General features: G+C 40.3%; 1 protein-coding gene across 2 annotated transcripts; it reads right to left on the minus strand.

Annotated features, from left to right (window-relative positions):
* Nucleotides 1-622: 622 nt before the first annotated feature.
* Nucleotides 623-26,171, minus strand: LOC118388287 (guanine nucleotide-binding protein G(I)/G(S)/G(T) subunit beta-1-like). 2 transcript variants are annotated; one of them, XM_035777172.2, is made up of 11 exons: nt 25,804-26,171; nt 12,152-12,260; nt 11,926-11,964; nt 11,598-11,704; nt 9,035-9,098; nt 8,678-8,840; nt 8,482-8,548; nt 8,139-8,340; nt 7,602-7,818; nt 2,439-2,554; nt 623-2,313 (listed from the first exon to the last, which is right to left on the minus strand). In XM_035777172.2, the coding sequence occupies exons 2-10, from the start codon at nt 12,206-12,208 to the stop codon at nt 2,448-2,450; spliced, it is 1,023 nt and encodes a 340-aa protein (XP_035633065.1). In that variant the 5' UTR covers nt 12,209-12,260; nt 25,804-26,171; the 3' UTR covers nt 623-2,313; nt 2,439-2,447. The 2 variants fall into 2 exon arrangements, with proteins under 2 accessions (XP_035633065.1, XP_052382509.1); XM_052526549.1 differs by lacking the exon at nt 25,804-26,171 and adding an exon at nt 24,075-24,096.
* Between the last annotated feature and the right edge of the window lie 1,177 nt (nt 26,172-27,348).

The following is a 27,348-nucleotide window of genomic DNA, read 5'->3' on the forward strand; positions in this document are numbered from 1 at the left end:
GTAAAAGTTAGCCATAATACCCCAAAATTATAATTGACGTCAATTTCACAAAAGCTGTATCCCATCTAGACAAGATCAGGGAACAAGCGTCACCAACATTCCGGATAGGAATTCCAGGCTGCTGGACCGCTCTCCATGTTGTTGTTAGCCATAGCAACATGCATCACGGGAGGGAAGAAAGCACCTCAAATGGCTCGTTTGTTAAAATTATACTGTAGACACTTGGGGCGCTAGTAATGTCTACAAGCCACCCCTGGACGTCCCACTTCTGACACCCCAATCCACTGTAGCGAACAGCGGGAGCATTGCACCAACAGGAACCACAATGCACAAGCCACAACCCCAAGATATGTTTATAATGGGCTTAAACGGCTGGGGTAGCGTAACATGAATGCAAAACAAACACAGGAGTGAACTATTCATTAAAACCCCCATCTGCCAAGACAAAAACAACCAACCATTAGGGGCACGTACAAACATTTTAAGTAGCCTATTGCGCTTTTACTCTGCATTGTTGGAATGTGAATGTTGTTTGGTGAGGGTTCCTTTAATTATTTGCACTAACAGGCAATATAGTTAATCTACATATAAACTAGAAAACATTTGACAAGTGGCATGAGAATAGGTTAAGAACAAGACATCTCAAACGGCTTTTTATTACATTTTCAATAACAGTACATTTTAGTACAGTATCTGCATCCAGCTCACTGTGGAACACCAAGGCTGTTTACACAGGCAGACCAGACCAATTGTTCTTTTTTTCCACTATTTGGACTTTTGACCAATCAGATCAGCACGTGTCAATAATTGGGCTGCCCGTGTAAATGCAGGACAAAATATTGAAATAAAATACAAAAAATGCGAAAAGGGTGCAGAGCTCCATCTTATCAATGGAAGGAGAAAAGGAAACCCATCTCAATTGAATTGCAATTCATTTTTACTTGTGGCCACACACAAATAGATCACATGTATTGTACATCACAGAAAAAGTGAAAAATGTCAACTATTAAAGAAAGTGCTTCTGTACAGTGGAGAATTGTTTTCTTCTGCCATTCAGATGCTATGACTTAAGACCAAGAAAAGAAATTACAAAATTAGTAAGGGCATAAATCAGATAACATGTTTTTGTTCCATTGGGTGTGAACATTTAAAGGAGGTTAATCAAAAAAGGTTCACTATGAATTATATTTCAAAAAGAAAATTGGCATCATTAGAACTGGTATGATATTTCACATGGAGTCTGCAGTCAATAGGAAATCCATTCTTCACTTTCAATTACTCTGGTGCATAGCTTTGCCAGTGTAAGTACATATGCAGTGTTTAGCCAAAATAAAATAGTTAAACCGGTTACAACTTATGAACAAGACAGATGACTTGGATCTTTGCATCGTGGAAAGCAATTCTACAGCATGCATGCTTAAATTAACCCATGGCAGACAAAACCAAATGTAAAATTTCAGATAATTATTTTCAGACATTGATTTGTACATTTCATTCACAGAATAGCAACTGCTGTTTCAAGCACAGGAAAGGTGTCTGTTAGTCAGGTGGTATTTCACTAAGTGGACACTTACAAAAATCCCCATCCATTAAACTAAATCCAGCCCCAACAATCACAAAACCCACCCTAAACCCTTATTCCCTACTCCACCCAATTAAGACAGAGTTAAGGGGTTAACTGAAATTAAGTTACTCATCACAATTTATAGCATGTGCTTAGTTAACAGTATTAGTTCAAGCACATTTGATTTTTGTACAAAAAAAAAAGCTGTGATGAAACAAAAATAGCTGGCAAATAAATACATCATTGACGTTTTCTGAACGCAGCTCCTGTAATCTGGTCAATATTTTGCTTTCTGCATGTTTTATTTCGTCTCAGCTTTCTTACATGATTAAATTGGATTAATGACAAGCTTTATTTGAAAAGAACCTGACAAACGGAAAGCAACTGAATAAAACAAACCAGAGAATAGAATTCTTTAAAAAAAGAAAGTTAAATAATTTGTACAATTACGCTCAAACATTTGCTTTCAAGACATACATTTGCATGGGATGATAGTGTTTTGTCATTCAAGGTAACATAAAAAGGGTCCAAGAAGGAATGCACAAGTTTTTGATTTGACACCACAGGAACTCTTCTTTTTAACTTGTTGACAAACAATTGTGCTCTTCTTGTGTAGGAAAGGCATTGGTTTCCCTTAGTTTGTGGTGTCCAAGTCAGTTTAAAACGGTGTTGAAGAAGATGCTATGAAATTTAACATTCTCAAGTTGTTGTAATGGTCTTCCAGTCAACTTTGGAGTTCAAAATGACATCTGAAGAAAAGTAAGAATGAGTCAGGGTTAACTTATACTGAACAATGAACACACTGTATACAGCTGTTGTTCCATAAGTAGCTAAAAAGGCATAGCTTTACAGCAATACAAAAAGGGCAAAGCACCTTCAGGTTTCAATTCCAGATCTTGAGAAAACTGTCCCAGGATCCTGTTGCAACTGCCATGCCATCGTCGGTAACTCCCAGGCAGCTAACACGGTTGTCATGTCCAGCCAACACACCTAAAACAGAACCACAATATTAGTCTCAGGACGGTGCTGGGAATGATGGATTTAATTTAGCTGACATAAATAATTTAAAATGAGCTTGAAACATTTGTTGGGAGTTATTTTGAATTTCACATTTCCAGGACAGGTTGCATTTGACTAATACATGTACAATATAAAACATGCTTGGTGTGCAATAGTGTTGTCACGATACTAGAATTTGGAATTTAATACCGATAGCTTCCAGGTTTAGTATCACGACACTCAATACCAAGACAAAAAAAAAAGGCACATTAGGCAAAGTCACAGGATGGCACTTGATGCAGCAGGGTAGCCTAGTGGTTAGAGCATTGGACTAGTAACCGAAAGGTTGCAAGTTCAAATCCCCAAGCTGACAAGGTACAAAATCTGTCGTTCTGCCCCTGAACAGGCAGTTAACCCACTGTTCCTAGGCCGTCATTGAAAATAAGAATGTGTTCTTAACTGACTTGCCTAGTAAAATAAAAGTAAAATAAAAAAATGCAGACAATCACAGCTACTGCTCTGTTCAATTGTTGGACATATTTAACTAGGCAAGTCAGTGAAGAACATATTCTTATTTACAAAGACTGCCTATTCCTTCCTCCTTCCATTGGGGAATTGAAACCCGTTCTCCCACGTGACAAGCAGGGACACACACCACTATACTAAAGAGAAGGTGTCTTGAGATCAACAATCAATTAGACATTTTGTTTGTCAATATTTTTTCAGGGACAGCCATGTATGCATTAATGAATGTATCAATTTGACTTTGTTTATACCAGTAACTACATAACGGTAGTCATTTATTTGAATGGTAAATCTCTATTGATAAACTTGGTAAATCAAGATGTAGCCTAGACATATTCACAATACAGGTGAATGCATTTTCAACAGGAGTGTGTATGTGCATTGAGTTAACATTTTGCGTGTAAGGGGCCTTGCGAAAGTATTCGGCCCCCTTGAACTTTGCAACCTTTTGCCACATTTCAGGCTTCAAACATAAAGATATAAAACTATTTTTTTGTGAAGAATCAACAACAAGTGGGACACAATCATGAAGTGGAACAACATTTATTGGATATTTCAAACTTTTTTAACAAATCAAAAACTGAAAAATTGGGTGTGCAAAACTATTCAGCCCCCTTAAGTTAATACTTTGTAGCGCCACCTTTTGCTGCGATTACAGCTGTAAGTCGCTTGGGGTATGTCTCCATCAGTTTTGCACATTGAGAGACTGACATTTTTTCCCATTCCTCCTTGCAAAACAGCTCGAGCTCAGTGAGGTTGGATGGAGAGCATTTGTGAACAGCAGTTTTCAGTTCTTTCCACAGATTCTCGATTGGATTCAGGTCTGGACTTTGACTTGGATATTCTAACACCTGGATAGGGTTATTTTTGAACCATTCCATTGTAGATTTTGCTTTATGTTTTGGATCATTGTCTTGTTGGAAGACAAATCTCCGTCCGTCTCAGGTCTTTTGCAGACTCCATCAGGTTCTTCCAGAATGGTCCTGTATTTGGCTCCATCCATCTTCCCATCAATTTTAACCATCTTCCCTGTCCCTGCTGAAGAAAAGCAGGCCCAAACCATGATGCTGCCACCACCATGTTTGACAGTGGGGATGGTGTGTTCAGGGTGTTGCTTTTACGCCAAACATAACATTTTGCATTGTTGCCAAAAAGTTCCATTTTGGTTTCATCTGACCAGAGCACCTTCTTCCACATGTTTGGTGTGTCTCCCAGGTGGCTTGTGGCAAACTTTAAACGACACTTTTTATGGATATCTTTAAGAAATGGCTTTCTTCTTGCCACTCTTCCATAAAGGCCAGATTTGTGCAATATACGACTGATTGTTGTCCTATGAACAGAGTCTCCCACCTCAGCTGTAGATCTCTGCAGTTCATCCAGAGTGATCATGGGCCTCTTGGCTGCATCTCTGATCAGTCTTCTCCTTGTATGAGCTGAAAGTTTAGAGGGACGGCCAGGTCTTGGTAGATTTGCAGTGGTCTGATACTCCTTCCATTTCAATATTATCGCTTGCACAGTGCTCCTTGGGATGTTTAAAGCTTGGGAAATCTTTTTATATCCAAATCCGGCTTTAAACTTCTTCACAACAGTATCTCGGACCTGCCTGGTGTGTTCCTTGTTCTTCATGATGCTCTCTGCGCTTTTAACGGACCTCTGAGACTATCACAGTGCAGGTGCATTTATACGGAGACTTGATTACACACAGGTGGATTGTATTTATCATCATTAGTCATTTAGGTCAACATTGGATCATTCAGAGATCCTCACTGAACTTCTGGAGAGAGTTTGCTGCACTGAAAGTAAAGGGGCTGAATAATTTTGCACGCCCAATTTTTCAGTTTTTGATTTGTTAAAAAAGTTTGAAATATCCAATAAATGTCATTCCACTTCATGATTATGTCCCACTTGTTGTTGATTCTTCACAAAAAATATTTATTTCCATCATAATTTGCAAATAAATTCATAAAAAATCCTAATGTGATTTTCTGGATTTTTTCCCCTCATTGTCTGTCATAGTTGAAGTGTACCTATGATGAAAATTACAGGCCTCTCATCTTTTTAAGTGGGATAACTTGCACAATTGGTGGCTGACTAAATACTTTTTTGCCCCACTGTAATTGTCAGATTAAGATAGGAAACACTAAAGTTTCCAAAACTGGAAACACTAAAGTTTCCAAAACTGTAAAAATATTGTCTGAGTATAACAGAACTGATAATGCAGGCAAAAACCTGAGGAAAATCCAATCAGGAAGTGCCTCTTATTTTGAAACCTCTGTTCCTATGCATGCCTATCCTCCATTTAAAGTGATATCCTTTTTCTATGGCTTCCCTAAGGTGTCAGTCTTTAGACATAGTTTCAGGATTTTATTTTGAAAAATGAGCATGAAAGATCACATTGCGTAAGTGGATAGGTGGCTCTCAGAGTGAGTTTTGCGCTACAGAGTAAAGCGGCCATTGTTTCTCCCGGTGTTATTGAAAAACCTACACACCCAGGTTGATATATTATAGAATATATATTTTAAAAACCTGAGGATTGATTATAAAAGCATTTGACATGTTTCTGTGGACATTATGAATATTATTTGGAATTTGTCTGCGTTGTCGTGACCGCTCTTTCCTGTGGATTTCTGAACATAACACAACAAACAGAGGTATTTTGGGTATAAAAATAATCTTTATGGAACAAAAGGAACATTTGTTGTGTAACTAGGAGTCTCGTGAGTGAAAACATCCGAAGATCAAAAGGTAAACAATTAATTTGATTGCTTTTCTGATTTGTGACCTAGCTACTTAATGCTTAGTGTACATAATGTTTTGCTATGGTATCGATAAACGCTTGGATTGCTTTCGCTGTAAAGCATAATTTCAAAATCTGAGATGATAAACAAAAGGCAAGTGTTTTGCACTTGTGATTTCATGAATATGAATATTTTTTAATATTAATTGGACTGTGGCGCTATGCTATTCAGCGGTTGCTGACGAAAATGATCCCGCTAACGGGATGGGTGTGCCAAGAAGTTGAGCTTGTTTTGGCTGATTTCAGGGAGTGACACTTATTTCCTTCCATTTGAGACTTAGTGCCTTCAGAAAATATTCACTCGACTTTTTCCAAATGTTGTGTTACAACCTAAATTAAAAATGCACTAAATTGAGATTGTCACTGGCCTACACCTCATGTCAAAGTGGAATTATACTTGTAGAAATGTTTACAACTTTCTACATGCCCAGACTCCCAGTGCAGCATGAGTGGGGAGCTGACATGATGCAGCCCAGACTCCCAGTGCAGCATGAGTGGGGAGCTGACATGATGCAGCCCAGACTCCCAGTGCAGCATGAGTGGGGAGCTGACATGATGCAGCCCAGACTCCCAGTGCAGCATGAGTGGGGAGCTGACATGTTGCAGCCCAGACTCCCAGTGCAGCATGAGTGGGGAGCTGACATGATGCAGCCCAGACTCCCAGACAGTGGAGTGGTTCCTCAGAACAGGCTAGCTAGCATTGAGTAAAGCTAGGCATACGTTAGACAACAAAAATATTGACATCGTGGGACAACTCATTATGCAAATGGTCTGGATAATCTTTTCATCCTGTAGTCAGCTCACAGTGAATTCTATATATGTTGTGGCGCTGTGGCCAAGAATGAGCGAGCAACGGAGGACGAGTTGCACAAGTCCGAATTCTGGCATGTCAGAAAAATACAACCGGGACAGAAGATGCAGCTCAGGAGAGTGCAAGACTTATAAATCGCACTTCTTTCACCCGCTCACATTATGTGACCTACAACATCTTGAGTGGAGCATAAAAATAACCTGCGATCCCATAAATATGGCATAGATCCGAAATCGTTACAAAATCACAGTTTAAGCTTCCCGAGTGACGCAGTGGTAGTGCATAGCAGTGCTAGCTGTGCCACTAGAGATTCTGGGTTCGAGTCCAGGCTCTGTCGCAGACGACCGCGACCGGGAGACCCATGAGGCGGCACACAATTGGCCCAGTGTCGTCCAGGTTCGGGGAGGGTTAGGACGGCAGGGATGTCCTTGTCCCATTGTGCACTAGCGACTCCTGTGGCGGACGACTTAGTGCACGCTGACAGTCGCCAAGTGTACGGAGTTTCCTCCGACACATTGGCTTCTGGGTTAAGTGAGCATTGTGTCAAGAAGCAGTGTGGCTTGGTTGGGTTTTGGGGGATGCACAGCTCTCAACCTTCGCCTCTCCCAAGTCCGTACGGGAGTTGCAGTGATGAGACAAGACTAACTACCAATTGGATACAACAAAATTGGGGAGAATTGGTTTTATTGCAGTTCAAAATGGTGTAATGTATGGTCAGCTTGACTGGACCAGACAAGAGGCTCATTGGCTGATAGACAGACTTGATCCTGTCATGCAGTACGCGACATTAACAACCAAAAATATAAAAACTTATACCGAACCGTTTATGTTGTAGTATCGAAAAAGTACCGAAGTTTTGTTATAGCGTGTGACGAGACATCTCTGGGGTGTTATCAGTGACTCACCAGCACGGTCAGCCTTCAGTGTGTCCCACACGTTGCAGTTGAAGTCGTCATATCCAGCTAGGAGGAGACGGCCACTCTTGGAGAAAGCAACAGAGGTGATGCCACAAATGATGTTGTCATGCGAGTAGCACATCAGCTCCTGGTCGGCACGAAGATCGAAGAGTCTGCAGGTGGCATCGTCAGAGCCCGTACAAAAGGCATTGCCATTGGGGAAGAACTGCAAAGCACAGATCATACAGTAATTACTTACTGAGCAAATAACTTACAAATTTTAATTAAAATATAGTATCTCAAAAACATGATTATTTTTTTCAATCAAAGAACTGAAATGTATAAATTGAGATTATATTTCATGATTTGAGGACCACATTGGAAATACGTTTTTTTACGGTTTGATGGGTCATCCTTTGGGTTTCTTGTACTTTTAAATACTGTTCTTAAAATGTACAAATTGTTTACCCTAAAATAAAGATGGCTCAATGTAAAATGCCCTAATAGGCAATACGTGTGCATAGATATCTTTAAATATGGCCTTACACATATGGCATTGATGTCAGACTCATGCCCAGTGAAGGTCTGTCTGCACATGCCCTCTCTGACGTCCCAGAGTTTAGCCGAGGCATCACAAGCACCTGAGACAAATAGTCTAGTGTCAGGGGCCAATGAGAGGCTCATGACATCACCACTGTGACCAGCAAATGTGGTTGTCTGCTGGCCAGTCTCAATATCCCAAAGGGCACTGTAAAAACAACATCTGGTTAAAACAAGAGGCATGAGTTTCTATACAAATTCAATTTACATTTAAGGAAAATTAACAATGTTGTATTGGAAATAGACTGAGCAGCATCCTTACAGGACACTGAGTAATTCCTTTACGTACCAGGTGGTGTCTCCAGAGCTTGTAATAATCTGGTTGTCATCAACAAAGCGACAGCAGGACAGATAACCTGGAAATTAGATTTAATTTGTGCATTACTAACCCAGAAATGTTCCCATAAGTGTGTTTTAAGTAGCAGAAAATGAGAGAAGGATTTCATAACAAATAACATGCCAAACAGAAAATGTAGTCTCTCTACCCGTGTGTCCAGCGAGCTCCCGGCTCACACGTACATTCCCCTCACGTGTCTTCAGGTTGTAAATAGAGCAGATGTTGTCCAGGCCTCCACATGCCACGTAGTTTCCTGAAGGTGCATATGAGCAGGTCATGACCCAGGAAGAACGCAGAGGAATAGCATGGACCTGCAAGGAGGTGGATAAAAAACATGAAACCTTTGCACACCTGACGTAATGAGCTCTTATTACAGGTGTGTAGGTGAATAAAACAACTAAAGTAGAATGTCTGAAGGGACAAAATGCAATGCCTATAATTGCAATGGAAACGTTGTAGTCGTCCTCTAAACAGAGCTACAGAAGTTGAGCTACTGAAGTCTGACCTTGTTAGTGGTATAGCTGTCCCAAATGATGAGTTTGCCATCTTGGGAAGCACTGACCAAGAGCCTGTGAGAAAGAGCAGAAACATAAGGTCATGGAATTACTGTTCCATTTAAGAAATTGTAAGCAATTTAAAAAAAAATCAAGCTATAATAACTAGCTAAAATTCTATATGGAATAGAAAAGCAAACTAAAAGTAATTTATTAAGACTGCTTTGCCTTGTAACTTGGGGCCAAATCTAAGCAATGACAATCATAGCAACAATGCATGGTTAGTCATAATAACACCTACTTACATTTCCCACTATATCATGTGGAATAATACACTGCTCAAACAAATAAAGGGAACACTTAAACAACACAATGTAACTCCAAGTCAATCACACTTCTGTGAAATCAAACTGTCCACTTAGGAAGCAACACTGACAATAAATTTCACATGCTGTTGTGCAAATGGAATAGACAACAGGTGGAAATTATAGGCATTTAGCAAGACACCCCCAATAAAGGAGTGGTTCTGCAGGTGGGGACCACAGACCACTTCTCAGTTCCTATGCTTCCTGGCTGATGTTTTGGTCACTTTTGAATGCTGGCGGTGCTTTCACTCTAGTGGTAGCATGAGACGGAGTCTACAACCCACACAAGTGGCTCAGGTAGTGCAGCTCATCCTGGAAGGCACATCAATGCGAGATGTGGCAAGAAGAAGGTTTGCTGTGTCTGTCAGCGTTATAGGGCATGGAGGCGCTACCAGGAGACAGGCCAGTACATCAGGAGATGTGGAGGAGGACGTAGAAGGGCAACAACCCAGCAGCAGGACCGCTACCGCCGCCTTTGTGCAAGGAGGAGCACTGCCAAAGCCCTGCAAAATGACCTCCAGCAGGCCACAAATGTGCCTGTGTCTGCTCAATCGGTCAGAAACAGACTCCATGAGGGTGGTATATGAGGGTCCGACGTCCACAGGTGGGGGTTGTGCTTACAGCCCAACACCGTGCAGGACGTTTGGCATTTGCCAGAGAACACCAAGCTAATTCGCCACTGGCGCCCTGTGCTCTTCACAGATGAAAGCAGGTTCACACTGAGCATATGTGACAGACGTGACCGTCTGGAGATGCCGTGGAGAACGTTCTGCTGCCTGCAACATCCTCCAGCATGACCGGTTTGGCGGTGGGTCAGTCATGGTGTGGGGTGGCATTTCTTTGGGGGGCCGCACAGCCCTCCATGTGCTCGCCAGAGGTAGCCTGACTGCCATTAGGTACCGAGATGAGATCCTCAGACCCCTTGTGAGATCATATGCTGGTGTGGTTGGCCCTGGGTTCCTCCTACTGCAAGACAATGCTAGACCTCATGTGGCTGGAGTGTGTCAGCAGTTTCTGCAAGAGGAAGGCATTGATGCTATGGACTGGCCCGCCCGTTCCCCAGACCTGAATCCAATTGAGCCCATTGTGACATCATGTCTCGGTTTGGAAAGAAAACACTGACGTTTCCAAAACTGCAAAGATATTGTCTGAGTGCCACAGAACTGATTTTACAGGCGAAACCCAGATAAAAATCCAACCAGGAAGTGCCGCATTTTTTGAAACCGCCTCATGCCAATGACTCCTTATATGGCTGTGAATGAGCTTACGTTTTACACGTATTCCCCAAGGCATCTACAGAATTGTGACGTCTTTATACGCATTTCCATTGAAGAATAGCCGTAAGGGACCATATATAGCAAGTGGTGACATGGTGTCTCCCGCAGAAAATCGTGTGTAAAATACTGAGGTAGACATTTTTACAGTCGCTTCTTATGAGAAACCAATTGCCTCGACGGATATACATGTTAAAAACACCTTGAGGATGGATCCTAAACAACGTTTGCCATGTTTCTGTTGATATTATGGAGCTAATTTGGAAAAAAGTTCGGCGTTGTAGTGATAGCATTTTCCGGTCGATTTCTCAGCCAAGCATGATGAACAAACGGGAGCTATTTCGACCTACAAAAATAAACTTTTGGGAAAAAAGGAACATTTGCTTTCTAACTGGGAGTCTCCTGAGTGAAAGCATCCGAAGTTCTTCAAAGGTAAATTATTTAATTTGGTTGCTTTTCATTTTTGTGAAAATGTTGCCTGCTGCCAGCAGAGCCTAGCATAGCATTATGCCATGATTAAATTACAAATGCTTGTCTAGCGTTGGCTGTAGCGCATATTTTTAAAAACTGAGATGACAGTGTTGTTAACAAAAGGCTAAGCTTGTGTTTGAATATATTTAATTAATTTCATTTGCGATTTTCATGAATAGGAAAAGTTTAGGGGTATTTATGTCCGCTGCGTTATGCTAATTGGTTTGAGGCTATGATTACGATCCCGGATTGCTCGTCGCAAGAGGTTAATTTAGCGTTCCCTTTATTTTTTTGAGCAGTGTATAATAACTAATTCATGCCAAGGGTTATACAATTATATACCATGCCAACTTTTATATTTGACAACTGGAATCATTCAAGCAAGCTGTTTTTTTGTAGTACAGAACAAATGGAAATGACCTTCCTAGCTTGTGAAAGACACTAAAAATGACACTTGGGTTTACCTGGAATCAGTGCCCCAATGCATGGCATAGATCTTAGCCAAATGCCCCCTCAGTGTTCTTCTTGTGCGCATCTGAATACGGCCAACAGGATCAATATTGGCTGTGATCTGCAAAACACACAAACAGTTACATAAAGCCATCAATAGCAGATTGCATTGAATGTTTTGCATATCCCTAGTTAAAGATGTACTATGCAGAAATCACTCCACAATTTTATGGTTGTTAAAATTGTAAGTTTGCCTAATTTCAGTTTATGACAAAACAAGCAAGCATCATTGCACCATATAAACCGCTGTTAGAGACGCAAAAACCCAAACTAAACTTTTACCTGTGATAGCGTGGCATCTGCACATGCTTTCCTGGCATCCTGCAAAAGTAAGACAATTAAACCATCACACAAATGTAACAACCACACACTGTCAGAAGATTATGTAGCTTTGTTATGACTTGATTATGAGCGCAGAGACAATTCAATTATTTCTGAAATACGCAATTTCTGTAGGTTTTAAACAATTGCTCCTGCCCATTGACGGTAGATGGAGGGATACACTCACTCGGATCTGGTTTTTGAGCTGCTCAGCCTCCTGGCGTAACTGGTCCAGTTCACTCATTTTGCCCTGCTAGTAGGTCTGTCTCGCTCCAGCTGCTGGGACAGTCGTTAATCTGAAAGAGGAAGAAAGAAGAGTCTCAGTAATCATGTTTCCAGCAAACCATTTTATGTGAATAAAGTACGTCGGCAAAAAAATTAATTCATGACAGGCCTGGTGAAAACAGCAGTTGGTAAACATTGTCGACAAATGTTACGCTAGTCAAGGTGGGATCCTTAATTGTCGATAAAATTAATTATGAGAGAAATGGCGATGAAAATGCCATTTGGACAAATATTGATATAATAACCATCATATCGAAGTAAACTTGGGAGTCACGCCCCACTACTGTATTGTCCCCCCACTACGACTCAGGAAAGAATGCAGTTTTATTAAGCTACATATTAAATAAATTATGAACTTCACAGGGTGTTGAAAGTGCAATGGGGTATGATGTTCCTGTCCAATAAATATCGAGGGTCTTATTCTGGAGATATGATCAATGCTTGGCTACCTTTTGAAAAATGTATCTATTTTGTCCATAATGTCATCATGTAGGCTACCCTACCCACACTGTACCTGCCAGCTGTTGACTAAAGTGCATGTGCCAAGACCAGAGTGGGCACATTCTCAATATAACGCAATTTAAATTTTTCCCAAAACCATCAGTAGAGTTGAAAATGCGATGGAATCTGTCACCAGATCGCTTGTCACTCAAACACATTATGTAACCAACTGATCATGTTTTCCCCTCGTTGAGCTGTGAAAGCATTGAAATGGCATCATTTAGACAAACAAAGCTAGATGATGTTCTGTCACAAAAGGCTGTTTGTTCCAGAAAACAAAACATACGATACATAAAATCCCCTGTCATTCATGGATAGGCCTAACACCTCGATCAGAACGACAACGCCATTACAGCGTAATAAATTCTGCAGTCAAACGTCTCTCATTATGTGCATTCGGAAAGTATTTAGACTCATTGACTTTTTCCACATAACAGGCTTATTCTATTATGGATTGAATAAAACTCACTACACACACACACACACACACACACACACACACAACCCATAATGACAAAGTGAAAACAGGTTTTGAAATGGTTTACAAATGTATTAAAAATAAAAACCGGGGGAAGAAAAAAGTATTCAGACCCTTTGCTATGAGAATTGAAATTGAGCTCTAATGCAGCCTGTTCCCATGTATCATTGTTGAGATGTTTCTAAAACTAGATTGGAGTCCACCTGTGATAATTTCAATTTATTGGACATGATTGGGAAAGGCACAGAGCAAAAACCAAGCCTCGAGGTCGAAGGAATTGTCCGTAGGGCTCCAAGGCAGGATTGTGTCAAGGCACAGACCTGGGGAAGGGTACCGAAAATATCTGCAGCATTGAAGGTCCTCAAGAACACAGTGGCTTCCATCATTCTTAAATTAATTTAGTTTGGAACCACCAAGACTCTTCCTGGAGCTGGCTGCCCAGCCAAACGGGGGAGAAGGGCCTTGGTCAAGGAGGTGACCAAGAAACGATGGTCACTCAGACAAAGCTCCTCTGTGGAGATGGGAGAACCTTCCAGAAGGACAATCATCTCTGCAGCACTCCAGCAATCAGGCCTTTATGGTAGAGTGGCCAGACGGAAGCCACTCCTACATAAAATGCACGACAGCCCGCTTGGAGTTTGCCAAAAGGAACTTAAAGGACTCTGACCATAACAAGATTCCCTGGTCTGATGAAACCAAGATTGAACTCTTTGGCCTGAATGCCAAGTGTCACGTCTGGAGGAAATCAGGCACCGCTCATCACCTGGCCAATGCCATCCCTACGGTGAAACATGGTGGCAGCAGCATCATGCTGTGGGGATGTTTTTCAGAAGTAGGGACTGGGAGACTAGTCAGGATCGAGGGAAAGATGAACAGAGCAAAGTATAGAGAGATCCTTGATAAAAACCTGCTCCAGAGCGCTCAGAACCTCAGACTGGGGCGAAGGTTCACCTTCCAACAGCACAACGACCCTAAGCAGACAGCCAAGACAACGCAGGAATGGCTTCGGGACAAGTCTCTGAATGTCCTTGAGTGGCCCAGCCAGAGTCCGGACTTGAACCCGATCGAACATCTCTGGAGAAACCTGAAAATACCTGTGTGGAGACACTCCCCAAACAACCTGACGGAGCTTGAGAGGATCTGTAGAGAAGAATAGGAGAAACAACCCAAATACAGGTATGCCAAGTTTGTAGGCGGTAAAGACTCGAGGCACAAAGTACTGAGTAAAGGGTCTGAATATTTATGTAAAATGTTACGTTTAAAAGAAATACATTTGTAAAAATGTAGAACCGGTTTCTGCTTTGTCATTATGGAGTATTGTGGGGAACAATTCATTTTAGAATAAGGCTGTAACGTAACAAAATGTGGAAAGAAATCAAGGGGACTGATTACGTTCCGAATGCACTGTATGTAATCCAATATTTAAGTGAATATTTGTGCAACAAAACATTCACCTTTTGCTTGTATTTCTGTCAAATTTACACATACAATTTGACGCATAAGTTGGATAAATCCAATGTATGCGCCACACAAAACACAACTGCAACGGTGCAAGGCAAATGCAGAATTCCATTGGAAATTAATATACTTCTAATATACCAACATGCAATGACGCTGTCGGTCTGATTGAGGTGCAAGTCTTTGGTAAAGAAATAGGCTAATGACACATTTGCATAGATGGACATTGTCCTCTTCAAAGAACTCTCAACCAGAAAACGGATTTTCTGAACTCGTAACTACTTTCCTTCCACAGGGAAACGTTGTGCAGTCATTAAAAGACAAATTGCGTCGGAGGAGAAGTAGGCTGTGACACCGTTGCTTTGGCTCGTGTAGGACTACACTCTCATAGCCTACATAACAGTACTTCTGTTGGCTTGGCCAGTGCAGCAGGCCCATACACTCATATCCTACATTAGAGCGCCTCTCCTGCCCTCACACAACTCTGCTACTGACTCACAGTCCTATCTTCTCACCTCAATGTCATTGACATAATTCTGAGACAGACTTAACTTCTTGGTGACAGGGGGGCAGTATTGAGTAGCTTCGATGAATAATGTGCACAGAGTAAACTCCCTGCTACTCTGTCCCAGATTCAAATATATGCATATTATTAGTAGTATTGGATAGAAAACACTTAAGTTTCTGAAACTGTTTGAATGATGTCTGAATATAACAGAACTCATATGGCAGGCGAAAACCTGAGACAAATCCAACCAGGATTAGTTTCATTTAAGTGATTGAAGAGGACAATGTCCATCTATGCAAAGAAGAGTTTCAGTCTTTAGAAAGTTGTTTGAGGCTTCTATTGTGGAAGGTTGTCAAATAAACGCTGTTTCAACAAGTGGACTAGGCTGAAGCCAATCAGTTGTTTACTGGGCGGTCACACCGTTCCTTCTTTCTCCTCTGTAATGAATACGCTATTGTCCAGTTGGAATATTATTGAAGATTATAAAAAAGACCAAGGAATGATTGTAAACATCGTTTGACATGTTTGTACAAACTGTAATGGAACTCTTGACCTTCCAGACCAATCGTCTGGATTTTGAGCTCACGCATTGTGCCTTTGGAATAGTGAACTAAACGCAAACAAAACGGAGGTATTTGGACATAAATATGGACGAGTCCTGGGAGTGGGAGTGCATTCCGATGAAGATAAGCAAAGGTAAGTGAAGATTTATAATGCTATTTATGACTTTTGTTCACTCCACAATTTGGCAGGTAACTGTATGGCTCACTTTTGTGGCTGAACCTGTTCTCAGATGATTGAATATTGTGCTTTTGCCGTAAAGCTTTTTTGAAATCTGACACAGCGGTTGCATTAAGAACAAGTTTCTCTTTAATTCTATGTAAAACATGTATCTTTCATTAAAATTTGATGAGTATTTCTGTTATTAAATGTGTCTCTGCAATTTCTCCGGATGTTTGAGGCATTTCTGAACATGTTGCCAATGTAAACTGAGGTTTTTGGATATAAATATGAACTTGATCGAACAAAACATACATGTATTGTGTAACATTGAGTTCTGGGAGTGTCATCTGATGAAGATCGTCAAAGTTGAGTGATTAATTTTATCTATATTTCTGCTTTTTGTGACACCTCTCTGGTTGGAAAATGGCTGAATGCTTTCTGTGACTAGTTGCTGACCTAACAATGATGTTCTGCTTTCACCGAAAAGCCTTTTTGAAATTGGACACGGTGGTTGGATTAACGAGAAGTGCATCTTTAAAATGGTGTAAAATACTTGTATGGTTGAGGAATTTTAATTATGAGATTTGTTGTTTTGAATTTGGTGCCCTGCAATTTCACTGGCTGTTGGCGAGGTGGGATACTAGTGTCCCAAACGTTCCCAGAGAGGTTAATTTAACCTTCCCTGACAAATCCTGTTAAGACATGACTGGCCAGATGATCTGAAAAACAGTTATCCTGCTGACCCCTATCCACGGGTTGATGCTCACTAGATCAGCCAACGGTGCTAAGTGATCAATAAACCATTTATAGCGATACAGGCCGATCTGATCACACTGGTCTGGGCAACCTAAACACATAATTTACCCCAAACAGTAGCCTAAAGCACTGATCTTCCTATTAGTCAAATACAGAACATGGTCAGAGAAAACAGAGGTCATTTTCAAAACACTTAACATTTTAGTCATTTAGCAGAGCAATTGGGCTTAAGTGCCTTGCTCAAGGGCAGAGATTTATTTTTTTTTTTTTTACATAGTCGGCTCAGAGATTCTAACCAGAGACCTTTTGGTTACGGGCCTTACTCTCTTAACTGCTAGGATAACATTCTATTGTGAAAAACAGAGAGATTATCCACACACCAGCATTGTGAAAGGTACCAGTAATACGGGAAACAGCCTTGACCTCACATTCACAGAAGACTGGATTAGCATATTTGGATATGAATTAAACATAAGGACTATAAACAAAACCCTTGGTTTTAGCCCCAGTTCTTCCTCCTAGCTAACCCCATCACCTTCATGTATTTCACTCTGTACGGTCAAAGTGTTTTGAGTGCTAGACTGAGGATCTTCTCTAAACTGAGAAAATCACACTCAAGCTCCTCTCTGATAAAAATATCACTGTTAATTCCATGACTACTTGCCATTCACATCCGTCCTTAAAGATCAGAGGGGGGTGTTGAATTAACCTTATGAGACAAGTGAGTAACAAAATCATGAGGGAGACACTAGGACTGGACTTCGGTATAACACACGACTACTGTGGCATCCCGAATGTGGGACGTAGAATGACAACATTAATCATGGAGAGGATATGTAATTAAAAACTACACTCTGCACTGGCATTAGTTCAAACACCTAATTCATTGAGTTGATGTTGAGTCTTGGTTGTAAGTTACTTTGAGTCAATGCAGGCACAATTCAGAAGATGCTCAAACCTAAACATAGGACTCAGTCACAGTTCATCCCTACACTACCTCAGGGTAAGAAAACAAAGAACAAATTCTGCAATGTTGGTGAACTAGATGCTCTCAGAGTCTGTCCATAATCCCTTACTGTAAGAAGTTCTTCTGCCCCTCATTTCTCCAAGCGCCTGATCGGAATCAGCTGACAGCATGATAAACAGGGAGTGGTGACAAATAGCCTGGAGGTGTGGCTTACTGACTGCTGAGGTCTCGAGGGCAGCCGGAGTCTGCTGTACAAATGTTTTCATAATGTTTTTGTTTCCATGCAGCCATACAAATTCACCTTTCAGAGCATGATCTCAGTAGTGTTGAGGATTATTTTAGTTTTACGTTGATACATTTTCCAGAATTCAGATATAAAGTTAATGTTTAAGCATCATCCATCGAGTTTTTAAACTACAGCACACGATATGGTTTGGTTTTGCAAATTGCTGGCGTCTTGAAGCTAAAATTGGGATCATGTATATACTCTAACAATGGCTAGAGCTGTTGCGGTGACTGTATCACCGCCACACCGGCAGTCATGAGTGACATTCTAAGTGACGATTGAGTCACGGTAATCTCCTCTCATGCACAAAAATGACATACCTCAGAAGTGTGATTGACTTCGAGTTCCAGTGTGTTGTTTAAGTGTTCCCTTTATTTTTTTGAGCAGTGTATATTAGTACCAGTCAAAAGTTTGGGCACACTTATTTTTAGTATTTTCTACATCGTAGAATAAGAGTTAAGACATCAAAACTATGAAATAACACATGGAATCATGTTGCAACCAAAAAGTGTTTAACACATCAATATATTTTCTATTTGAAATTCTTCAAAGTAGCCACCCTTTGCCTTGATGACAGCTTTGCACACTCTTGGCATTCTCTCAACCAGCTTCACCTGGAATGACTTTCCAACAGTATTGAAGGAGTTCCCACATATGCGGAGCACTTGTTGGCTGCTTTTCCTTCACTCTGTGGTCCAACTCATCCCAAACCATCTCAATTGGGTTGAGGTCAGGTGATTGTGGAGGCCAGATTTCCACCGGTCTAATGTGCATTGGTCGTATTTCTTGGCCCAAGCAAGTCTCTTATTATTGGAGTCTTTTAGTAGTGGTTTCTTTGCAGCAATTTGACCATGAAGGCCTGATTCACGCAATCTCCTCTGAACAGTTGTTGAGATTTATTTGGGCTGCAATTTCTGAGGCTGGTAACACTAGTGAACATACATTTAAAGTTAGCAGCTTTTAAGCATTCTTGTACAGTTAAACAGTTGAAACAAAGTGTCATGTTTATTTGTTCAGTTTGTAACTGATTGTTTAATAACTTGTAAATTAGAAAAAGTACATTCATGGATTTGTAATTTATCACTCAACAGATATTCACAGAAATATTTTAGCTGCCCCACATTACAAAGGTGGTGAAGTTGTCAGTGTCCCTTCTTACTATCCAATCTTGACTGTATGGAGAAACTTAATGCTTTGAAAAAAATATTGGTTGAAACTAAAATGCAGTTAATCAATTTAGCTTCAACTGCTTGAAAAGAAATGACTGTCTCTAGGCTGTCATAGACTGCACAACTTAAACTTTTAAAATGTGCTCAACTTACTCGACTAGTAAAATGCGAGCAAATTTACAACACATCTCGTCTTTCATTTAAGAAATAAAAACAAACAAAACTGATTTGTTTCAAATAAAATGAAAATCACCACCTATACCATCCATGAATAAACAGAAAAGCCATTGGTATTAGTCCATTTTTTTCCCAGTGACGAAATGGCTGTTACACAATATGACTGCCCATTTACAATTTTAACAGTTGGGGGAGGTATTTCTTCAAAGAGGACCTGCTTGGCTTTGTCACAAGAGTTATTACTTTTTCATCTACAATGTGTGAAGCTGCACTGAAAAGGCACTCACTGTCCATACTAGTACAGGGAAAAACCAAGACACTTAATACAACATATTTCATTATTCTTGCATTCCAAAGGATCATTAGGAATAGATCAACATTGGCTAATGTTGGCCGACGTTGTAACAGAAAATGACAATACAAAGAGTCTAACGGAGACACTGACTAAAAAGTTATTGTTGGCATCTACATATGTCCCATTACCAGTAAAACAATTAAAACCTATTCACTTACTTGCTGTGCTGTTTCGTTGTTCATTTGTTTAGTCATTTCATTCTCAACCATGATTCCAGCATACATGTCAAGCAGTGAAGTTTCAGCTGTCTGCCTGTCTGTGGCCTCTTCTGTCATGGGTCCTCTTCCCCTGTGCTTCACTGTCACTGTGTCCGTTTCCATCTTGTCCAGCTGTGTCTAACATTTCACAAACCCTGTTTCGTGTCACCAGCAAAGTAGCAGTCCTTGTATCTAGCATCAAGCATGGTGGCGATATAGTAAAGAGGCTCAGAGAGAATGCTACCGGATCACTTGTTCACAGCCTCTACTAGAGTACTTTCGCAGGTTTTAACCCCACGTCTGTGTCGGCAGTTTTGTTGAGCTGGCGTTTCAATACCATGAGAGGGTCTGCTGCAGACGCAGTTGATGAGCTTATTTCGCAGTTGTTTCAATGGAGCTAGGAGTGTGTTCATGTCAATGGGAGTCCACTGGTTTGTACTGATTGTTGCAGGTAACTCAGTCAGCTGCGTACACGCCAAGCACTCGTTTTTTGTTCCAGCAGGCTCTCTGTGTAAACAGTACTGTTCCATCTGGTGGAAACATCTTGCTTAAGCCTTTTCATGTTCACTCCAAGCTGCTTCTGTACTGCTTGCAGGCGGATGTATGCTAGCTGCGAGTGTTTAAAATGACCCACTATCTTCCTACCTGTTCCCACTGTCAGATATGCTGCGTTGGGCCAAAACACCTTAATTCACAGCCAGTTGCTGGCGACTCCGCATTCTTCTAAAGCCTTTGTCATGTTACGTGCATTAACACATTGTTCTTGGGGATTTTCCAAGTTTCAAACATGTTCTCAAATGCCATTGAAATGGCTGTAGTGGTATGAGAACAAGCACATTCTTGAGCTTGTAATATGGCTTTCCTCAGTACGAAATCCTTGTTGACCCAGCATGCTCATGGGTCTGATATCGCTAGTCCAAATGTCAGTCATGAAGCTAATCTCAGTGACGCCCATTGCAAGTAGCTCACGGATGTGCGTTTCAACAATACTGTGCAGCTCTGGTAGGGCAACATCTGAAAAATAGCACTTACTTGGTAGTATGTACCGGGGCTCGAGGTGCTCGACCAGTCGGCAAAAGCCAACATCATCCAGAGAACGGTTGATTGTCACGGGCAATTAATTCCATTATCTTGGCATTAATGGATTTCGCCTTTGAGTTGTCTCGCTGAAATTCTATTTCAAATGACTGCTCGACTTGAACTTAAGTTGTTGGAAGTGCGCACTTAGTTTTTTCTGGTTTTGTTCTAAGTAGTCAGTGAACGTCTGGGGTGATTTTCAAATCAGTAATTAGGTTTGTGGTTTTGAAAGATTTCACTTTCTCCCCTCTGGAAATAATAGCAGCACAAACTTTGCATATGACCTTTTTGTTATCTTCCTTTGAAACTTCAAAATAGATCCACACAGCAGACATTGTGGGCTAGGTTAGGAATGCTGTGTTGAACATGTAGCTCTGTATTTTTGTGGCATCATTACGTCATCTAGCTATGTTACAGGTATGCACATCAGCTTTGACATCGGATTTGCACATTGGCGTTATACATAGACCCGATGCTGGCATTTTTAGCTAATCTCATCTGATTCCGATATGCTTACCGATATATTGTGCATCCCTAATGTGCGCGCACACACACACGAACCCAAGCTTGAAAAAAATATATAATAATAATGATTGTGCAGTTATACAATACAGTCTACCGCATATTTATGCACGGCAGAAAAATATATATTTTTTAAACTGGTACATAATTGGTCTTGCATAAATTACATTAATTTAGAGTTGGCCTACAATTAGTGACTTTATATATGGTTTCAAATAGCCTGGTAATAGGGCATTTTTATATTTTCCTAATTAATAGGTTGACATTACCTTTAGGTACAGAATATTGAATATCTCGCCACCGTGCATTTCCATCTCCTCCCTTCATACCTTTCTCGAGCACGCAGAGAGAGGTGCTATTAACAGTTTAATTAAATACGTTTCATTGTGAAAACGTATTACTATCAATGATCCCAAACAGTTTTCACTTGGTTTCCCAAATGAAGCACTGTGTAGCTTCAGGAACAGGGTTGGAGACCCCACGATACACAGAGTTTGGGAGAAATATCATCTGTGCTGCGGAGAGACCCTGCATGCTCCTCAAACAGAGGTTGATGTGTGGAATAAAATAACCAGAATAGCCTACCCAACATGAGTGAAAAACAAAACAGCAGAAAGTGTCCTACATTCGCTATTCGAGTACATACAGATGACATCTTTTTTCTCCTGACCCTGTTCCTGCACATTTGATACTGTGAAATTCTAGTAATATTAGTAAAGACAAGATTCAATTGAGAATAGTTTGATGGGTGAAAGTATGATCACTTGATGAGAGAACAGCGTTTGCAGCCTGAGGCAAGGAACAGACCGCAAGCTTTTTTGCGACTTTCTCAAATCATCAATAGCCTATAGTTTCATCATGCAGCCCATACATCTTTTGATATTCAAGGCATCCTAAATGTTTATTATTCACAACGAAAGTTGTCAAATTACTCTAAATCTAGTGTATAGAACCTGTTTAAAAATGATCACTTTTACACTCAAAATTCTCCTGAATGGGAAAAATATCCTTTCTATTTTATTTCAGCTAAGTTCAATTATATTAGTCTTACTATAAAATAATGGCACAGGATTTAAGAATATCTTGTCTGCTAAATAAACAAGCCTATGCATGGCACACTGCCAGATAAGCTGTAGGCCAACACATGCTGTTCTTCTGAAATACATTTTCTTCACATCATGTTTGTTTAGACCTGCCTAAAATAAATACATTGATTTATGATGGTGTAAATTCAACTGAATCATTAGACATGTAGATGTTTCAAAGGCGCGCAATAGTGGCTTGCTAAACGTGTTTATGTTAATTAACGGCAAATTGCCATGAGACCGGCAGTCTTTTACACGACAATAGCTGGCTGACAAAATGTCATGACCACCACAGCCCTACCTACCAATGACCATACAAAAGAAGTACAGCGGAGAGCAATGAACAAATATGGCAAGTTTAACAAATCAAGGAATTTGTGGTAAATGCATGGGGCCCCGCCATCTTCATACACCTCCGCTATTGCATAATAAAACACTAAAAGAGCACAAAATGTAGGCCTGCGTTGTAGAAAGCTTGATGCTATTATATCAGTGCAACAAATGTCATATGGCTAAAGCTGGATCATAGAAAAGACCATAACCAGCACTATCACTGACCAAGCCTGTAATCCTAAAAGCTCAAATCCACAGATAGTAAATACTTAATCCAATCTATGCCCACTAACAGGAAAACAGCTGGCAAAAGCTCACACCGGAGTCAGAAATCAGTTTTCCACTCTGAAAAAAGCATGTCTGATTAGTCTCTACGACAACATGCTTACAAGTAGCCTTAAAGACATTGGCGACTACTTGGTTTTTTACCTCCTGTTTATACATGCATAATCTATGAGCAGAATTACTGTTTTACCTCAATTAACCACAAAAGCCCTAGTTTGAAGGCCACGGTTGAAAGCCAAGTAGACAAAAGTACAGGAGAATCTCTAATTGTCTCACTGTCACAAGATAGTAACCAATGTGGTCCTTTCATCAAAATGGACTAATGCTTAAACAAACATATCGGGGTGAGAGGGTGGATGGGGGTTTAATTAATAGTTTGTCATACAACAATTCATGTAATTGTGTGTACCACAGTCAAAACAACACCCTGCAGTAAAATTCACACTGGCATTAGTCTCTACGACAACATACTTACAACAAGTAGCCTTACAGACATTGGCGACTACAACGTAGTTAACCCTTTCCGTAACTGCTAGACTTAACGCCTAGCTAACGTTAGCCACCTATTACTTTTTGCAAATTCGTAGCATTTATTAACTGTAAGTTATAACATATATGAAATGGGTGAGGGACATCCACAAATTATACATACCGTACGAAACATATATTAATTAAATGAGTGTCTCTGATTTACGAACAGAATGATACAAAATGCTGAGACCAGGTTGGATATTAAACTTGAAACACTCCTGTCCTGGTGTAATTTGACTGCAGCGGGAAACATTGTTGTGCTCAAATATAGTGGTACAAATAAGTTGCTTGCAATCCATTAGCACTATTTGCATCCAATTTGAATGTCACCTGCAAATAAACTGATGAATCACTCTCTGTTGGTATTCAGATGAGGTTACAATATTTGTTTGAACAATTCAGGCTCATTGTAGATACCTTACAACGCTGCAAATGCAAGAACTCCCCCGCTCATCTCTTTCAGATGTCAGTCATTTACAGAGGAAAGCAAATTAGCTGGCTTGAAAGTTGATGTTAAATTAGGGTAGCTACCACTACCAAAACAATTACACCTATGAAGCCTCAACCGATGGCATGCTAATTAATGTCTTGCTACCAAAACAGTTACACTGATCACCTATGAAGCCTCAACCGATGGCACGCTAATTAATGTCTTGCATCGATGGAAACATGAGACTGAGGCAGCAAACGCCATCTTGTTCGCTGCCGCTGTTTATAGGCCTAGCTACTAGGGTTGAAGAATCGACGCTAACTAGACACATAGATTGATTTACTTTCATGCTATGTCACATGTGAAAATACATGAGCAATCCCAGTATTTAATACAACATGCGAAAAGGCCGAGATGTTATATTTCAATTTCCATTATCAGAATGTATGCCTCAACGATTTCTAACCAAATAACCCTGCTCAACAGCAGTGACCTCAATACTAGCTACTAGACAGCAGCCCAACTCCACTCTCCGACAACGGGCGTCGGGGATTATCAGAAACAGGGTGCAGACAAACAGAAAAGACTCACCCAAAGGGAATATAACACACTGATCCAGCATTCCTATCGTTTCGCCCCCGTGCTTGACGTGTGCTAAATTACTCCAGCAACTAGCTAAGGAGTTAGCTGGCTAGTGTTGGAGAAGAAAATCCAATTAATTATCTACTTAACTAGAAGTAGCCATGTCGTTAAAGCCAGCAGTAGCCGTTTAATTTGATATAAACCACAAGAGCCAAGTAAAGCAATTGTGCTACCATTAAGGTGGGGGATATTTAAATGGTACAAATGGTTTACCAGCTAGCTGTTAGCTAACGTTTGTGCTATTTAACATCAATCCAGCTAACTTTAGTTAGCAAACTAGCTAACGTTAGTGTTTAACAGACATTAGTTAACTAGCTAACGTTAACTGGATTTATAACTACGTTAGCTATCTAGGTGGTAGATTGGAAAAAGTGATCATACTTGACTACCAAAACGGCATATCTAACAATGCCTCAACTTATTTTAAAACACATCCCATTATGAATAGTGCCCAAGATAAATTGCTAGCAATGGACAAGTCAGATAACTAACGTTAGCTAGTTATCGCTTGCATTTTAGGCCACAGTTGTCCATCTCCAAGATGTTAGCTACCCAGCTAACAAGTCCGCTTTTAATAAACAAGTTAAATATGGTTGTTTTGAAATGCAGTTTAAATTAAAGGGGTATTGAGGCACGGTTAATATTTTATGGAAAAAAATTAAGCTAGCTGGACAACATTTCTGGCTAACTAGTTAACCCAGCGGTCTACCTCAGCTATTTGGGTACCTAACCAAATTAGCTAGCGGACGTTAGCTGGTTAATGACTTGTCCAAGAAAGTGTTTGCTGTCCACTTCTCATGAATTGGACAGGGTCCAACCCGTCCCTTGCTAAATCAGGCTGGATATATAGTTAGGTCGGTACGTTATCAATACATACGAGTATTTCAATATACATGCTGAAATTGGGATCGATATAGCCAGCAGCTGGAAAGCAGATAAAATTGGCTATGCTAACGTTAACTCACCCCGGACAGTAACGTAAACGAGCTAATCTAACGTTACCAAATCGGCCAACAATTACACTAGCATTTTATTGTTTTCCAAATGTGCGACATTGCACCGTGACCGTCCTACCTTTTTCTCAGTTGGCGTTGGCTTGTTTATTTAGCATTGACTGGAAAAGGTAACGGTGTAGTTATTCCTCCAATCCACGCATCAACGAACAGCTAGTTTACAAACTAGCTAGCTTTCAGAGGAGCAACCCTTCCCAAACGTAACCAGGCTGGCCAGTAAGCTTTTTCAACAACCTGGACCAACCGGGGGGGGGATCACACCACTCCCTGCTGATGACGGGACACAGATCCCTGCTGCAAAGTGCAAGTAGGCTTATTGACAATTTCAATAATCAATGTTCACTACTGTCTGTTCCCGATGTATATTTCATTTAGAAGCCACTTCCCCTTAGGCCGCCCTGAAATCTACTCAGTCACTACTTCACCCGGCAATCAAACCGCGAGATGGGCGCGGTAACCCTGCAATAAACTATGGGAAACCCCACGCTCTGCAGCAACGCTCGCATAAACACAAAATTAGATTGTACATTCGTTTCGAAAAAGTACAATATAGGCCAATAATCAGTGCAAAATATCAAATTAATTGTCCAATAAATTAATGAATCTAGATATATTATGGGTTGGGCCATTGGAACACAGGAGTGATGGTTTGCTGATAATGGCTATGTTGATATTCCATTAAAAAAATGGATTCAAATATATATATATATATACATACATATATGCATACATGTACATACATATACACACATATATATATATATACACACATATATATACATATATATATATATATATACATATATACATATATATATATATATATATATATATATATATATATATATATATATATATATATATATACACACATATATATATATAGTTGAAGTCAGAAGTTTACATACACCTCAGCCAAATACATTTAAACTCAGTTTTTCACAATTCCTGACATTTAATCTGAGTAAGAATTTCCTGTTTTAGGTCAGTTAGGATCACCACTTTATTTTTAGAATGTGAAATAGAATGTAAAGAGAATGATTTATTTCAGCTTTTATTTGATTGAGGGTTGAGGTCAGGGCTTTGTGATGGCCACTCCAATACCTTGACTTTGTTGTCCTTAAGCCATTTTGCCACAACTTTGGAAGTATGCTTGGGGTCATTGTCCATTTGGAAGACCCATTTGCGACCAAGCTTTAAATTCCTGACTGACGTCTTGAGATGTTGCTTCAATATATCCACAATTTTCCTTCCTCATGAAGCCATCTATTTTGTGATGTACACCAGTCCCAACCTGCAGCAATGCACCCCCACAACATGATGCTGTCACCCCCGTGCTTCACGGTTGGGATGGTGTTCTTCAGCTTGCAAGCATCCCCCTTTTTCCTCCAAACATAACGATGGTCATTATGGCCAAACAGTTCTATTTTTGTTTCATCAGACCAGAGGACATTTCTCCAAAAAGTATGATCTTGTCCCCATGTGCAGTTGCAAACCATAGTCTGTTTTTTTATGTTGATTTTGGAGCAGTGTCTTCTTCCTTGCTGAGCGGAATTTCAGGTTATGTCAATATATGACTCGTTTTACTGTGGATATAGATACTTTT

This window comes from Oncorhynchus keta, chromosome 10 (genome assembly GCF_023373465.1).
Source record: "Oncorhynchus keta strain PuntledgeMale-10-30-2019 chromosome 10, Oket_V2, whole genome shotgun sequence".
NCBI classification, from domain to species: Eukaryota; Metazoa; Chordata; class Actinopteri; order Salmoniformes; family Salmonidae; genus Oncorhynchus; species Oncorhynchus keta.

What these genes read in the sequence shown, in the direction of transcription:
- LOC118388287 (XM_035777172.2), bottom strand. Translation starts at nt 12,208, where the DNA reads ATGAGTGAACTGGACCAGTTACGCCAGGAGGCTGAGCAGCTCAAAAAC. An exon ending in CAGATGCCACGCTATCACAG is followed by an intron (nt 11,705 to 11,925) that starts GTAAAAGTTTAG and finishes TGTGTTTTGCAG; the next exon opens with ATCACAGCCAATATTGATCC. An exon ending in CTGACATCAATGCCATATGT is followed by an intron (nt 7,819 to 8,138) that starts GTAAGGCCATAT and finishes TGTGCTTTGCAG; the next exon opens with TTCTTCCCCAATGGCAATGC.